Source organism: Pungitius pungitius, chromosome 18 (assembly GCF_949316345.1).
Source record: "Pungitius pungitius chromosome 18, fPunPun2.1, whole genome shotgun sequence".
NCBI lineage: Eukaryota > Metazoa > Chordata > Actinopteri > Perciformes > Gasterosteidae > Pungitius > Pungitius pungitius.
This window is the reverse complement of record NC_084917.1, coordinates 10464236-10481779: the sequence shown is the minus strand read 5'-3', so window position 1 is coordinate 10481779 and position 17544 is coordinate 10464236. Positions and strand designations below refer to the sequence as shown.

At 42.5% G+C, this 17544-nt stretch overlaps 1 protein-coding gene across 2 annotated transcripts; it reads right to left on the bottom strand.

Annotated features, from left to right (window-relative positions):
* Nucleotides 1-2969: 2969 nt before the first annotated feature.
* On the bottom strand, nt 2970-17010 carry smad2 (SMAD family member 2). 2 transcript variants are annotated; one of them, XM_037484502.2, is made up of 11 exons: nt 16808-17010; nt 14070-14597; nt 10530-10619; nt 9853-10046; nt 9450-9584; nt 9142-9216; nt 8970-9023; nt 8538-8750; nt 8262-8399; nt 7513-7657; nt 2970-6893 (listed from the first exon to the last, which is right to left on the bottom strand). In XM_037484502.2, exons 2-11 carry the CDS (start codon nt 14552-14554, stop codon nt 6770-6772), a joined length of 1653 nt encoding a protein of 550 aa, XP_037340399.1. In that variant the 5' UTR covers nt 14555-14597; nt 16808-17010; the 3' UTR covers nt 2970-6769. The 2 variants fall into 2 exon arrangements, with proteins under 2 accessions (XP_037340399.1, XP_037340400.1); XM_037484503.2 differs by lacking the exon at nt 10530-10619 and having other exon boundaries at nt 16808-17008.
* Between the last annotated feature and the right edge of the window lie 534 nt (nt 17011-17544).

Here is a 17544-nt window from a genome sequence, read left to right as displayed (position 1 = left end):
TGTTTTAATGTCTCCGAGATGTTTAACTGTGCCAAGTAGCCGCCTGCACTGTGCACAGAAGGGAGGGGTAAAGGGTTTTATCCGCTGACAGTAAACAAATCTAAATGATTTAAACAGGGAGAAATTAGCATATTATTGGTTTTTCATCAAATTTCCATTTAAGGGTTTTGATCAGATGTCTTTGCACGTGTCAAGGAAAATGGAAATATAATTTTAATATTATATTTCCATTTTCAAATTGAAATTTTCCCGACATTATAAGACGTGTATATGCTGAATTTACTTTGAAAGGTAATTTCTTATTCTTACCAAAAAAAGACAACTTTACAATACAGATTCCAGGTTGTAACTGACCAAACCTTCAAAACAAAAAAGACCAAAAGTCTCAAATATATCAGCATCAAATCGAAATGTTTTGATTCAAAAGCAAATCACATTCAATTAAAAGATGGAAATGACATATATTGATAGAACAGGATCACAGTTTTTGTAGAAATATTACAAAATGAACAACATTAGTGACTTGATGAGGACACAGATTCTCTTCTTTCATTAGTGTGCTTTGAGCGCCCTCTACTGGCTGTCAAGAGGAATCGCATATGACACCGTTACAAACCACAATCATATAACTTAGCAACAACTACATTTTAGGGTGATTTGTGACGTGGATATATAAATGACATTGCATTGTGTATCTTGGATATTATTTTTTGGTGTAGAGAAAAATGTCTTAATTGAGTGAGTGTCTTTATCCATTTAAGGAGAGCAAGGCACACACATGGTTAGTTTATACGAATGTTAATCACGTTGCCTTCCCTAATGCCGTTTAAAATATGACTTTAAATGAACCCTGACAAGTTTCTGCTGTGTGACATTACAATTAATGAAGAGTCAGGCTTTTATTTGTGCCTCTCATGCAACAATTTAGGAGCAAACCGAGGCAAATGAGCCTTTACGAAGAGGGATGAATTAATACGGGCAAGTGAATACAACATTCTATAATAACATAATACATTATCTCAGTAAAATAGAGCAACTTCCCAGTGTACTTGTCTGTTGTGTTCATGCCATCGACATTAAAGTATGTCTTAACCATTTAAATCAGAGTCACACATCAGAATGAAATCCAGCCTTGTGGGGGCCATCTTTGATTATCAACTTTGTTTCGCTTATCAGTCCTGGGATGATTGATTAAAGGCGTTTTGGGCGGTGCTGTAGACGCGGGGATGTTTCGGGCTTACCTCAAACGTTAAACTACGTCAGTGGGTTTCCAGGAGCAGAACAGGAGGTCGGGTCGCCCAAACCGTGCGCTCCTTCACGTTTGAGAGCGCGGCGGTCTCGCGGGGAGGCGGCTCCAGCCTCCTCCTCGCCGCACCTGGTTCCTGCAGACTCAATTAGTTGATGCGCCACGCGCCCTACATGCACGCGCGTAACAGATGCACGAGGAGAAAAGTAAACCCCAGTGTATGTGTTTACAGTTTTTCTCAATTGATAACACACAAATACTGGTACTTGACACACAATGACCACAACATGTAACTCATGCACCAACCCCCTGAACCAATTCAGCTAAACTACAAGCACAATTCCGGCTTTACACTTTAATTGCAGTTCTAAAACACACTTTTTTCCAAACACAACACAAAATTCTCTGCACTCTCTGCACAATTTTCATGAAGAAAATCTTGTTTTTTCTAAATTCTAAAGTCAATTTCCCTACTATGCACACTGACTCATCACATGGGCAAAAACATGTCACACAGTGTTACAATTAGGAATCAGAGCTTTTGCATAAAAGGGCAAAAGGTGAGCTCTTCTGTTTTGGAGCAATGGATGACAACATTAGAAACAGAGCCAGAGGAGTGAGAGTAAGAGGACGAGGAGGACGAGGACGAGGACGAGGACGGCCAAGGACCGTAAACTCTGATGAGATCTGAGCCACTTTGGTTGACCCAAGCTGGAGATGGAAAGTGTGTGACCGAAATCCACAGACGCATATCCCCCTTCTCTAAGCTATGGAAGACGCATGTGGAGATAAAGCAGGTGATGCTTTTCATGGCTGGATTGGACATGCTGAGCGATATTTCCCCCGCTGCTTGGCCAGGGAAAACATTGCTTGTGATGTGGATGAGGTGCTGTGGAACAGAAGAGAGGATGCAGCATAGATTTTTTTACTGTAACTGTATACAGTAAATTTCTGTTGTTTTGTATGTAGACCACTGCATGTGCAACTTTGTGTTGGTTGGGATGTACACTGTGTGCATTTTCGTGGGGAAAATAAAATATATTTGTTACCGTGTATTTGTGTGTTCTGAGTATGAAAACAATATTCTAAAATATTTTACAACACGTATGTATGTACTGTCTGTAGTAAGTGTAAAAAAAAGGTCAAAGTCATTGTGATGAATGGAGAAGTGTTTTCCATTCATCATAGTGTTTTACATTGAGCACATCAGTGTTCAACTGGTTCTTATAAAAGTCTATTCATATGATGGTTTGTGTGTGTCATTTGAAAACAAAATAAGATTTTGAGAAGAAATAACATTGTTTTGAATGTAGTTTCATTTTGCAGGAGTATTGAGGGGTTTTACCCATTATGTGTGTGTTTTTTTGATTTGTGTGTAGAGTTGAGAGTATGAGGCATGCTTTAGGAAAATGTGTGTAAACAATCGAGATTTTTATTTTTATTTTACCATTATATATATTACATTTTTCAACTCAAGGGAAATATTCAAGATCAAAATTGAGTAAACAAATATAATACTGAATATATGTGTGTGTGTATATATATATATATATATATATATATGTGTGTGTGTGTGTGTGGATTCATCTCATTAAAATCATGACTAGGTTACAATTCAATTAAAAGGCATAGTATAGTAAAAAGTCTATAAATGTATATATGGAGATGGGTTATATGATTCTATTTGTTAATAGCACCACTTCAGACAACACACAAGATAATGTTCAGTTGAATTGAAACAGCTTTATTAGTGTACACTGTACGAAGTCGTTTGTATATGAAGACTAGTCTGAAAGCCTGTAAGATTGTCATCAATGTTTGAAGAAGACAGAAACACTAACATCTTGTCTAATGGAATACACTCCGTTGATAGCAAGAAAAAAAAGTAACAGCATGTACTGTAAAATAAAAGTACAACTATACACATAACATCACCAGTGACATGTAGGAACTTCACGTTATCCAACAAGCAACCTTCTCTAAAGTTAATCAGAAAGAGGCTTGTTTGGGGATACACAATTGTCATCACAATAAGAAATAAATGGCATCTGTAAAAAAAGTGACGTGAACCCTCAAAATGTGTCGATGTGGCCTACATCAAACCTAACTTGGTCTCATCTTCTGTCCTCAAAACAGAATTCTAAGAAAGTTAAAAACATCTGGTTGATTAATATTGGGTGGCACTCGCATAAAAAAGGAACAGAAAATAAAAATACATTGATACAAAGGCTTTTGTTGGACCCTGGCAATATGCATAAAACAGCAAAGCTAACAATCAGAAAATGGGTTTGAACACATGGCCCGAACAATTGATGCCACTGCATAGAACAAACATGTGGGTGAGCAGTGATACAAAAAAACCTTAAAGGAAACGCTATATTTTAATTTCATATGCAATTCCTGGCAAGGTCAAGTCAACTTTTTCCCCTAATAAACCAAAAGACAATACGGTAAGAAGACAGGGCAGACAGGTACACATGATCAGCCTGCTTACAAGTGGTACACATTGGACCCAGGTGAATGTTCTATGAACGAAGAAAAACAGGCTTCCCAAAAAGCAGTTTACTTGATGATTTGCTGTGTTAAAACCCTCGCTGTCACGGAGCGTTTGTGTTGATCCTTCAGCTCGCTCCTGGTGCTACAAAGCCCATCCTGTGTTGGCGGAGGGGCCGGGGGGGGGGGGGGGGGGTGTCATCCATAAAGTGGCTATCTAAAGATGGATCTTGACGATCTTGTTACGTTTCTGCAGGACGCGTATAACACCTATGATCAAACACCTGGATTTATTTTCTCATCCGCTGTATGATGGAGTCAACCTTTGAGAAGGCCTGAAGACACCCCGCCCCCACACCCACGGTGCAGTGGTGAGTGATCAAACAGACAATGTTAATGTGTTAACAAGCACACCGGCATGACTGAGCACCGAGTTAAGAACAAGAGAGGGAGGCGAGGTTACTCTCACTGTGCATATTTAGAGCCAACGGAAGACGCTTAAAGAGGCCTTGAATGGAAAATCATGTGTGCATATGAACACGCTTGATGCAATTAAAACGTGCGGAAACCTACATAAGTAATCAAAATAATATAACAAAACACAGGGTTTCATTTGGCAGCAACTTTTACGCTGCATGTTGGAGCGTCCTCCTGCAAGGACACGATTCCACAAGTTCACCTTCTGAAGTCAGAGCTTTTTAAATAAATACCAACTGCTTTGATAATGGGAAATACTGCAGCCCAACTGCTGGATTACATCCGAATAGCTCTAAAAAGTCTGAATGGAAGTTTGTATGTGTTTTACACAGATCTTCATTGTAATCTAATAATTAGTAACCAATGAAACCCCACAATGAAAGTAGGGGAGTTTAAACTTCTTAAAAGGAAACTCAACTGGAAAAGTAACTGGTAGGTTTTCATCAGCAATCATGTTTGTGACGTGTGGATCTGCATGAATTCAGTCTTTGGGACAGCACTATAATAATAATGAGGATATATCCCATGAAGCTGAAAAAGAAAACCAACCAAGCAAGAAACAACCCTTTTTCACCAAATACAATAGATGCATTTCAAAATTCACTGGCTTTCATGTTTACAGCTGTAGGAGCCAAATCAGGTTTAGAAGAAAATGTTGAAAAATGATAGGATGGTTTCCGACATACATTTGGAAAGTGGGGAATTCACCAATCCTTGGTACAAACTTCATATCATCATCAAACTGTGTTCACTTCCAATGGAGGGCATATTCTAAAAAAATATTGAATTCTAATAAAAAGGGAAGAAATGTTTAAAGATCTTAAATACATTCATATATAAAAAATACATGAGAATAGAAAACTGTGGCTTAAACAATGTGTAAAGGAAATAGTCGCTGTGTGGTACAACTAGATTGTGAAAAACTTAAAGCTTAAATTCTAACAATTTTGATATAGCTACCATCTGGCTTTTAGATGGGAAAATCAAATGAATGCTCTTTAATAAGCCAATTCAGACAAGGTACGGGAGAAAAACTCTTTATAGTGAACATTTAAAATTATGGAAGATATCTTTTGTCTTGATTTCAATTGGGCTTTTAAACATTTCCATCTGTACATTTCAAAGCATATCTTGCTGTATTTTACATCAAAGGCAACATCAAGTGTGCATAATTTGGGGCAGTGCAAGTACAGCGCAGAAGCCATTTTGAGTCCCTGCTGGACTTTTCTTCCTATCAACAAAGTGTAAATAACGGCGGAACCGTGCTTCATATCAAGCATATAATCAATGCCGTGTCTGCGTCGGTCTGAATCGCAAGTGACGTGTATTTATATTTATATATATATATATATTTTCTGGACAGCAGGGGGCGACATAAAGATTAGTTAACTGCATTCATGCCAAGTCCTAAAAGTACAGCTCCAAGCCCAACATACAATTCACCTTCACCAGTAAGATATAATAGCAAAAAGTGAATGAAGAGAATCAAAGAGAGTATAAGAACAAGCAGGTGGGAGGGGGGGCAGACAGAATCAGGGCATCATTTCTGTGGCCCAAAAAGCAGGAGGGGCGATCTGTTGAAAGTGGCTAATGTTGAACGCCTTTATTACAGTCGGACAACAAGTGGAATGGTTGCTTGAAGATCCAACAGAGGGGCACGTCCTGTGGAAATGACTAATTCCACCTATCTGTGGTGGCCATCAAACCTTCTCCGCCCAAACCAACCGCTGAACGACACCAACCGACTCAACAGAGGAAAAAATGGCAACGTTTAGTGGCGCAAGAAGTGCACCGAGCTGTCTGTGTTTAACTGTGCATGTGGAGACGGGGTCTGTAGTAGTAGTGTGGTCACACCCCTTCCAGAGAGGAGAAGCGCCTGCTCTAGCCTAGTCACGTCTGCAACGCATCACGGTACAGATTAGGAGAAATGCAGAAGAAGTGGGTATTGGTCACCAAAAAACAAACAAAGAAAGCGGTCCGGGCACGGAGCGGCAGTCCTATCGTTGGTCAACCTTGTGTAAACAGAAATCTTGATGCTGAATCAACGTTGTGCTGTGGTAGATAGGTAGTGAAGCAGTAAAGGGAGGGGGTGTGGGTGACAAGTGGTCGGAGTGACTCGAAGGCCACGCGCTCAATCCCCGAAACCGCCGGAGTCACAAAACTGAGAGGGACACTTTGCGGCCCAGAGCCATGTGTATAATACCAAAAACATTAAATACGGTCCATGACGACGTCACTCTGGTCAGTTTGATATTGCAGGGTGGTTTCAATTATTAGGTGCATGATTACTAGAATGTCCTCCTAATTTTAATCCAACGGAGTCAACAGGTGATCGTGTGACTTTGCTGTCAACGTTCCACCATTGTCCATCTGCGATGCCATTCTCCAATCCTCCAGGTCCATCTATGGAAATCCTTTTTTTTCTACCCCTCATCATGATAATATCGCTGCTGCGTCAGATCGAGACCGAACAGAGGTCTTCCTTTGGCGAAATACTGCTTGAATGTCGTGAAGTGTCAGATTGGCCCTGCGCCGTTGGCAGCAGGAACCCGTTTAGGACATACTGGAGCAGCGCACTGATGGTGAACCCATCTGGGTCAGCACCTTATCCAGCCACTGGAGGGGGCCATTGAGGTGCAGCTCAATCCAACAGGGAGTGCTGGTTACTGTCTGACGCCTGAAGGTATTAAAAAGAAATAAAAATGGAGCATGAAAAAGTTAGTCAAAATGGGATGGTTTATGATGTTATGGGCATATAGGGATTAGAATGCTAATCACAACCCTAGTAGCACATGTAGATACTCATAATCCACCATATACCCTGTTAGTATATCACTGAACTGATAGAAATGGGACATGTGATTTTTAATAATGGGGGTCGGGTTTTAACGCATCATATTTCATCTGTGCACACGAACCTGTGATTTAAGACCTAGGGGTGAAAACTAAACTGCTTATTGGGACCATGTTGAGGTCTAAGGGTTTTTGCTGGATTTAGAGTCTTCCATCACTTCAAAACTCATTGCAATAAAATTGACTGCTTTTTGTATTATTTAAAAAAAATGCTGCTACAAAATTTGTAATGTTTCTTAAGTTCCATCCCCTAAGATAAGGACTCGCCGCCTACAAATGTATTATTTCAATAACAGTTTATTCCAATAAGAGCAAAGTCACACCGTACAAATCTAATTGTAGATCTAAGAGCCTTGGTACCCAAAAGTTAAGCGTTAATCCAACATGTCATTATTACAACATTGTAATTGTGAATGAGTGAGTGAGTTATGTGCGTAAAGTACCTGTACTCTGCTCCCCAGCCCTTGACGAAGCTCATTCTGATGGTGCACATCCTGGTTAGTTGGTAGACTGCCTCAAATCCCTGATTGACTGACTGGGCCAGCAGTGCAGCAAACTCCTGGTTGTTGAATATTTTAAGATTACAGCCTGAAAGAATAATAGAAGGGGTGAGAACAAAAACAAACAATGGAAATATTTCCTAGATATTTTGTTACATCCCTAATAATATTGAATGAATTCATTGGATGTTTGATACAAATTAGACAGCGTGCTTTTCAAAAGCAGGTGATTTTACTTTGCTAATTCAATGAAGATCATTTGAAAGCAGATCATTGTTGAGGTGTGGGTGTACTGCACGTTGGTGATTATTCTTCCCTGGTCCCACCCCTGAACGTGTTCAGGATCCTGCCTTACTAATGACACTGTTCACACTGCTCATTTGGCCAGGAATTAAATGTGCAAAGATGAGTCAGTGCGTGTGGGTGAGACTCTGAGAAGAACGGTCACATTGTGGAGGGCATTGGGTGGTATGACAAGTAGCTTCGACGGCTACGCACTCGGCGATGATATGTAAAAATTAATTCTGCTTCCTGCCCCGAAAGAGCAGAGGGTTATGGTCTGTAAAAAAAAAACTCATACCGGAAGGAAATCTGATACTTCTGAGCCCAACTTTCAGCCCTAAATTCTTAAACACTTTAATCAAGATCAATATCAGGTGGAGAAAAAAGGTACGTGATGAGTGCACATGAACCTGGCGGTATCTTGCAGACTGTAGCAGGGTGCCAGCCGTATCGCTGGTTGCAGTTGGGACTCTGGACAAAAATGGCACTGTCGCTGAGGCACTCTGCGAACACCTCCCCTCCAATGTAATACAACCGTACACCGCGACCTGCAGAGCGGGAGGCAGAAACAACAGCAAGATCAAAACCAAGAAGGAATTCTGAATCCAAAACTATTAGGCAGCCCATTTACCTGCCAGTGTTTCCCATACCATTACATTGGTAACCAAAGTAGGGCGCATGCTCACCTATGTGTCTCCTCGTCATTTCAACGGTGGCGTTCCTGTTTACGTTGCTGAGAAGGCCGAGGCAGAAGCGCTCAGAGTTGGAGGGGTCGGTGAAGCCGTCGACTGTGAGCGACGGCTGTGAGGCGTGGAACGTCTCCCCGACCCGCTGGTTCAGCTCGTAGTAGGCTATGGAGCACCAGAAAGCTGGTTCGCTGTAGGTCACTGGCTGCAGGTCTGGAAATAAATATATAAAGGGGGGGGTTTCTGGTTTGCATTTGATTAAGTTTAAGTTTGATTTGCTTTTCCAGTTATTCATTTGTGAACAAAATGTTATGTTGGACAACTGACAATACACCATGGCTCTATAATAAATCATACCCATTCTCATAGTTCCCATCGAAGAGCGTTATCAAACAGCAATAACATTGAAGAACAGACAATGAGCAGTCTTACCCAGGCTGTTATTGACAGGTGACAAAGCACCAGGTGACATTTCTGCAGGTGAGCCTGGAAGAAAAAAAGAAAATGAGTCCTTTGAGTACAATTTGAGGTTGTCAAAACTGGCTTTGTGACCCAATTAGTCCGACTTCCAACGGTTGAGCCAGACGGCAGCACAAAACTCTACCTGATTCCATACTCTGATTCATCTGCTGGTCGCTGTTTTCTCCATCTTCACTGATGTATCCAGGCGGCGGAGTCTCTGTACAAACACAGAATCACCGAAAACAAGCAATGAGAACATTTCATGTCTGATCAGAAATACTAGAATCGCTGTAAACTCTTGCAGGTCAACATCAAGGTTATGCGCGCAATAAGTCTTGTACATCAGAAACAAAAGTACTAGCTTTCTATTGAATAAAAATGAAGTAGGGCAGCGGAGGTAAGAAGTGAATGAATCAATGAAGGTTTCTGCTTTTCTCCCTGCATACAGACCTGGAATGTAGTTATTAGGAGGGTCGATGCCGACCGGGAAGTTGGTGTTTTCAGGGATGGAGTTAGTAAAGTCGTCTAGAGGAGGAAGCTCGGTGAGAATCTCTGTGTGGCGTGGCACCAACACTGGAGGCAGCACTGGCGAGAGAAAGGAAGAGTCACTGACGAAGGCAAATGGCTGTACAAGATCAAAAATAGCATATTTAAAAGTACAACATTTATCTCCTTATTTAAACACCAGTAACAGAAAGACACATATTCAGAGTGGGCTTCTCTGCAAACACTCCAAACCATCACAGTCGCATTTAAAGAGTTATTAGAGGGCACCTTGCAGATCTCCAGCAGTGCTAGGAAGATAAGAACCATGTCACAAAGGCACAAACACACAGGTCTCGAAGATCATTACCAGGCGTCTCCACTCTCTGGTAATGGTAGGGGTTGACGCACACTTCATCCTTTTTGAGGTTGAAGGCGAACTGGCACGAGTCGATGGCCCTCAGCTCGTGGTGGCTGTGGAGGTCGGGCCATCTCCACAGGCGGCAGTAGATGACGTGAGGCAGGCCCTTGCGGTGGGACACTTGAAGGCGGCCGTCCAGTGACCTAAGGAGGCCGGGACAGCGGATAGAACAAAGCTTCCTGATGTGTCGGCAGACTATAGACTGATGTACTAATAGTTCTTTGCTTTGCTAAAACAAGAAAGCCCACTAACTCTCCAACCAGTGGAAATAAGGTGTTATTTATTTGTATATGTAAACCATATTTTCTGAGACTCAGTAAGAGCCACTTAAAATTCAAGGCTTTAATTAACTTAATGTTTCATAGATTTTGTTGCAATTCAAATGAAGTTCATGCATCTATAAAGCATTATCACAGAGGAGGTTAAGGGAAGGTCGTCAAAAGGTTGAATCATGGGTGGCAATTACGTATCAGATCATCTCTGTGATCTTAATAAACAGAAACGACGACCCCCCCCCCCCCACACACACAAACACACAGCTTGCAGTGACAGACGGATAAACAGTCAATGAATGAATGATGTGAGGCGATTGTTGAGTCATTGTGTGTATGCATGCGTGTATTCACCTGCTGTGGTCATGGTATCCGAACATGCCTGTGGAGTTCCATTGCTCTATTGTGTGGCCTGAGCCTAGACCCCATAGATCTGAGCAATTACTGCAGACATACACACACAGACAAACACAAAGGATATGCACACACATGAACAAACACACACGTACAGACACACAAGTGAAAAAAAAGATGGTAAACATGAGACGTTTCATTCCAAACCAGTAGGATGAAATCACAAACATGTAGTCTGTCTCTCTTTCATCCACCAAGGAAGGACATGACAAAGATCCAACCCGGGGTTATACAAAAAGAGACACCAACTGGATGACAGGTGATCATGGGACTAATCCAAACGGGACAGACAGTGATGTGGTGCGATCAGGTGATGCGGAGTAGTAGGGATTATGACCGCGTGTTTGAAAACGAGAATTTCATCCTCGGTTTGCTTTTTTTCTGCTTCCTCCTGAAGTAGTAACTTTCCACATTGCCTGATTGCACAACATATCAGGTTTGCGCAGATTACTCTAATTATCCGTAAGACAACATGTGAATGAGGAAATAAAAAGATGTTGAACAGATTGTACAAGATGTGTAAAGACATGAAAACGGACAAAACCCTGCGTACACCAATATAGAGTGTGTGAAGGCCTGCAGAAAGCACAAATCCAGACCGATGCCCACTTGGGTCCAAAGGCTCTCAGCAGCTTCCTCAATGTGACGATACGGAGGAGATGAGGCCGTCGGGTTAGAGCAAGGTGATTGCCTGGCCTACAAACACCGTGAATCCTCATCCTAAATACCCGAGCTCATTAGTATTATTTAGTCGACCGCCACCCAGTGTACAAAAAGGGGAACACAGTTCCGACGTCACGCCCATATTTGGCTCTTACTATTGTTATAACTATGACTCCATCTCAATACATGCGAGACAAGTAGCTCCGACCACTGCCCCGTGTGAAAAATTCATACCGTAAGAAAAATTTCTTACTGGAATACCAGTTCAACCAGTATACCGCCCATCCCTACTGCAAAGCCTTCTTTACAAACACCTCCCAGCCCACTCGCAGAGTCCTGCAGCTACAAGTCCTGCGTGGACTGTCTCCGAAATGCAGATAAAACCCTGTCTTCCTGCTTTGTCACCAGCACGCTCCCCACATTGTCTGTCTGTGAAAAGGCCCGCTCCTGAGCCGGGTGCTCACCGATAAGTCACCATGAAACAAAGCCTTGACTTGAAGGAGTTTGGCGAAAAACACGACTAATCTGTGTGCGGTTTAAAATGAAAAAAAATAAAATTTGGCATCACTAATTCCAGGGGTTACGGTGATGTGACTCATAAGACTGGAAGGAACAGTATAAAACAATACCTAATTAACCCTCAGAAGAATATATTTATTTAAAGACTCCAATGGTCTTAAATGCCTAAGAGGAACCAGCATCACCTTATCAGCACCACTTCTTAAGCTGCTATCAGGCCTACATTCCTCAGAGTAAAGAGCCACAAGAGTTCCGGCGTCGCACACTTTAGCCTCACATGCTTCTACTTCTGCACCCCCCCCCTTTTTAATCCATACATCCACAAATTGAGACCACTATCCAGCAGCTCATTGCACATATTTTGCCATATATGCTGCAGTCATCTTGCTCAACTTTTTTTGTAACAACTATCACCTTATCGCAGCTCTCCCATGCGTAATGCTTCAGTTCAGACTTTCTACAACATTAATATTCAGACATATAAGGTAATACATCTATGCAATGTGTAAAAACATGCATTGTGCATTAATACTTAGGAGGGTGTAATTAGTTCAGTACATTGTTGAAAAACTATCCACCCACCAGGAACATCCCACTGTGATATCACTGTAGTCGAAGAGCATGAACCCCTTAACTGTAAAAACCAAAAGTAAACACACACTGCATTTGCTCTGATAACCCCTGCGGCTGCCATGTTTGTTCTCCTTGTCACCTCTGCAGCCTCTCAGCCGTGTCACAAAACGCGGGGGAGGGAGGGGGGGATACACGATCGGATTGCAGTCTGACCAAACACCAGATTTACCTGGTTTTCATCGTACTAGTTTCTATTACGGACTTTGTCTGCTGAGGAGGCGGCATTATACATAGTAAGAGGTTCAAGACACTCCATGAGCTCCAGGTGGGCTGATCTGTGACCAACATGCGTGTGCAAAGAGTCACGGGAAAACCGCCTCTGCAGAGATAAATACTATTATTGAGACAGAGGCTAGAAAAGAAATGAGCAGATTTGAGAGACAATGCGAAAGGGGACGATCATACAAATCTCCACAGAGCCCTGTGGTTTTTTCCTGTCTCTAGTAATGTTTGGAGGGATTCATTGACGTGAATCACAAGCTCCCGGCGGGGTGCCTATCGCCTCCGCCACCTTTGTCGCAATGAGGTTTCACCCGTTCTAGGGAATTGGCTCATGTCACTCGTCGTGGCATGGGATAAATCTACACCGACATATGCAAAAAGTCAGGGTAGGTATTTACAGTATCAGCAGGTTTTAGATATTTACGCAAACCTTCGAAAGTCAAAATTACTTCAAATCGGGAAAAGGACACAAGGCTTAAGTTCTATTTCCACAGTGTGTTGAGATGTACAGATATAAAAAGGGAGAAAAAACTCAAAATTACGGCCATGCAGGGAATTGAATAAAGTGTTCCATGATTCTTTGTCAGCTTTGTATTAGTTCTTAAACTTCAACATTTATAAAAGGAAATTTGTGGGTGTGTGTCCCGGTGTCCGTACATGAACAGTACGTCTACCTGATAAAATTGCCAACCTTTCAGTTCGTTGCCGTATATACTAGTTGTGCTGCGTTAGTTTTTTTTTTTTCAGAGCCGCTTCAAGCACCGCATACTTTTAAAACCTTAGCGAGAGCAATGTCGAGCACTGATCCAACCACGCTACTCAAATGCAGGTAAGACCCTCTGGAGTCCACCACAAGCTTATACATCAGTTTAGTCAACCAGGAAAAAATGTATAATCCTACACGTTGTCAGGCAATGAATCCCAACAATGTTCCATAAGCTGACTTGTCAACACGTGTCGGACATCTGCTTCCTCCAATCAGGTTTCACTTCCTCTGCCTCGCTAACCTATGGCATAACGGACTGAGGAAGTGGACCGGCTGTTGCACAATGAAACTTTTTCTTTCCGCAAGAATGCCTCCCGCTTTGATGTGTGTGTGGGCACACCTCACCTTACTGATCTGCATCGGCGGCATTATGGTTCACCAGTGCAACAGAACTGCGGATGTGTGTGTGTAAATGGGCGGCCAGCTTGCAGCGTGTTAGGGCAAAAACAAAATATTTGTGATCAGGAATTGATTATGGGAACGTAACAAACAAAAATAGGGCAAAAAAGTTTGCTGAAGCCACGTTCATGACAAATTAAAGCCGCCCTTCTCCTATATTTCCTGTGTGTGTGTGTGTGTACACCATCTCCATGTACAAGTGTGTCTTTTACCGAATATCTTGAAACACAAAGGTACATTCCTCTGCAAAAATGCCGCGTTGTGTGTCCTCGTCTCACCTGGGTATGGTCACACACTTGGTGTTGCTGTTCTGCGTGCTGATGGCCTTCTCCAGCTCGTCCAGCTGCCCAGTCTTCTTCAGCTTCTTCACCAAGCTCTTCACAGCTTTCTCACACCACTTGTCCTCTTGTCCTCCACCGTTCTGCTCCCCTACTCCTCCGACGCCTCCTCCGGCTCCTCCCGTCCCGGTCGAGGTCTTCTTCCATCCCAACAGGCGCTTGACAACCGGGGGAGTGAAGGGAAGGATGGACGACATGGTGGCTTGTGTAGGGATGTATGGACGTGTGTGTGTGTGTGTTAAGCAGGTTTTCTCTTTCTGCTTTAAAGAGATACGAGAAGCGGAGAAGCAGGGGGCTACAGTGTGAAGGGTTGTTGTTGTTGTTTCCAGCAGGGAATTTTCTGTATATATATAGTATTTTTGTATTTTATATCTATGCAGAACTAAAACATGGGACTTGAGATCTCTGGGGAAACGCCATATCATGAGCACAAAACGATGGGAGCCAAAGGAGCAAGTCCAAAGAAGCCTAGAAGAAACAGATGGGACACAAAGAGAGGAATGACACATCAACTCGTTGCATAACACTTTCTCTCAACAATAACATCAATTATTTCCAAACATGACTCATGAACTGGAGCCATTAGCCCCCTGCTGCTAGCTCTCCCAGTGTACATACTGTACGGACCGACTGGCATTCTTTGCACTACACAGGTCTGAAGCAGCTTTATTTCTAATGTTCAGCCAGTTTCCTCCCCCTTAACCGCTTAATCTACAGCCGATGCACACGTTGCTGTGCCCTTGTGCAATACTGCTTGACCATTAGAACAACAATGGTAAGCTCGTCACTTTGCAAAAACACCAACTCATTCACATTAGGCGTTAGTGACTAGGAAATAACTGCTTACATGCTGCGTGTGCTAACAGTACTATACATACATGCGCTATATTAGTATGACTTTGGTGGTGATATTGATAAACAATTTGGCAGTGTAATATGTCTAATTGTGACATTTATAGATAGTGTGGAAGAGAAACTTCCACTGTGGGACACTTTCAAAAACAACAACTCGTTTTTGGCAACAGGGTGACATCTATCACACTTCATCCAGCAGCATTTCACCACATATACCTGGGTCACAGCTCCAGTGACATATGTCTGTAGTAGCTGCACACAAGACTCAAAAACATTCAGTATTTCAATAATTAGAAATTTTGCTCCAAATGAAAGAGGTATGGAGGATCATGTGTCACGTGCTGAGGTTACATTTGATTTTTTTGATTGACAGATGACAATTTCTGATCTAATCCTTCTCTCATACTTGTGAACTCATCTTTGTATTGAAACCAACCAAAAGTGAGCAGCGTCACACGGTATAAAACCCTGGTGAGCAGTTGACTGATTTAGATCCTGATCATACAGCTCTTGTTTTATTACTTAAATCCAGTTTTCGGTGTATGGAGAAAACACACAGAGGAAAGCCACAGAGTACCTACAGAGAATATTCTAATTTAGTGGTTAAAACAAATGAGAATGAGTCTACTTTTGTCAGTTTTTACAGACACAATTCATTCCAAGCAGAAACCTGAGCGTTGTCCTTAGATGTGTGCAGATTCCTGATCAATTACATTAAAAATGGAGATTTCTCCACTGAGCTGTCGCTTGGGGAGGGAATAACCATCCTTACCATGAAATCCCAAGCTCCTTCTGAGAATGCATTTCACAGGCTTAACCCTTGAACCGCTTACAATTAGTGCAAGAGTATGAATGGCTTTTCAGAACGAGTCAGACCATTCCTGCGGATAACTCACTCCAACCTCAGGGGCTGCAGTGGCTCGACGTGGTCTAAACATTGAAGCATGCATTAGGGACCTCAAAGTTAAATAACTGCTTCGGGGAGAATGCTTTGATGCCAGAATTAAAGCAGTTTTGGGGGGGGGGGGGACACTGCGTTTGACTAAAATGCTGTAAGGAGTTGTCACCTTGATTGGGGTCAATGGACAAAAATAAATAAATATTGGATCACAAACAACAAGACTATTCGTGGATAACAAAGGGGTGAATGCTAAACTCCCTTATCTGACGGGGTATCCCGGGGACAGAACCTTGCCTTGTGTGGGAACCTTTTTTTCCTTTTCTTTTTTTTTAAAGCACAAAACGTGCCGTCGTGGCCACGATGTATACAGCGGTAACGTCAACTCGAAATGCTGACCACGGCTATAGGGGGGGGGGGTGCAAAATAAGCAACGTTATTTTGTCTGCATCGTCCCGTAACGTTTTGGTATGCGTGTGCGTGCGTCCGTGTGAAAGAAACGGAGTCTATCTTAACTAAACCTTATCAGAAACCAAACACATAACAAACAGGCACAATACACGCATGCGCGCGCACACACGCGCGCGCACACACACACACTCACACGGTTGGGAGAATAAGCTAACGCTACTAACGGCAATACACCGTAAACTGCCAGCGCGCGTGGACTTTGACAAGCTACAACGAACGAGTTCCCCTCCCGGGTGTCATTTAGCTGCGAGCTAGTTACGCGCACAGTGAAAATATTCGGGTTTCTTTGTCTCGACATGACTGGAAGCGCGCCCCCCCCCACCTCCAAAAGAAAAGAAGAAGAAAACAACCCGCTAGCAGGCGTGCTACTTTGAGACGAATAACACAGAACAGGTCTGCTCTGTGTTTTTTGTGTCGCAAATCAAATCCGCCACATTGTTAAAAACACACTTACCCAACGCGGAGATGAAAGGGCGGCGAACAGTTATTCGGGTTCCTGTCGGAAAAGCCTCATTCTTCATTTTAAATGCACCCAGAGATACTTTAAACTGTATTTTCCACCTCTAAGCCACCGGGATGATGGCCCCTCATTCAAAGCTCAACCGAACATGTATCGCCTCACACGGTACAACATGAGCGGAAGCGAGGGGACAACAAAGCCCGCCTCCTTTCCTTCCTATTGGCTGATTCCCTGGGTTCAGCCGATAACCTGTTGCCAGACGTATGTCCTATTGGTTGGGAGTTCCCTCCGTCAAATGTATTTTACGTACGAAGGTATGTCGGTGATGTTGTTCAGTCGATACCTTGATTGTCCTCTTTGCAGTTGCGTAATACTGTAGTTCGTCAATGGAATCTAATTAATGAAATAAACAGATAACTAATAGCGTATGTGCTTATCTTTGCAATGCTTCCCTTTTCATAACTACCATTTGGTCGAACACTCCTCCACCTCAACGCTCACACACATGCAAATGACACGTTGACAGTGAATGCATAACGCAATTAAAAAAGAACCATAACAATAATATTAGTGACAAAAAAGGTAATGTACAAGCACTAGTGACGCCGTTTATTTTGTATATGATATACGATTTGCAGGCAACAGCACAGTCAATGGTAACTAAACGGATTAGTATGAACCTCAACTTTATACCTCTTCAATTTCTTTACCCATCATTTTCTAAAGTTGTT

Coding starts and splice junctions, on each gene's coding strand:
- smad2 (XM_037484502.2), bottom strand. CDS start 14,554: ATGATATGGCGTTTCCCCAGAGATCTCAAGTCCCATGTTTTAGTTCTG. Junction 10,620..14,069: donor AAGTGTGTGACCATACCCAG/GTGAGACGAGGA, acceptor GTATGTCTGCAG/TAATTGCTCAGATCTATGGG. Junction 8,400..8,537: donor AATGACGAGGAGACACATAG/GTGAGCATGCGC, acceptor CCCGCTCTGCAG/GTCGCGGTGTACGGTTGTAT.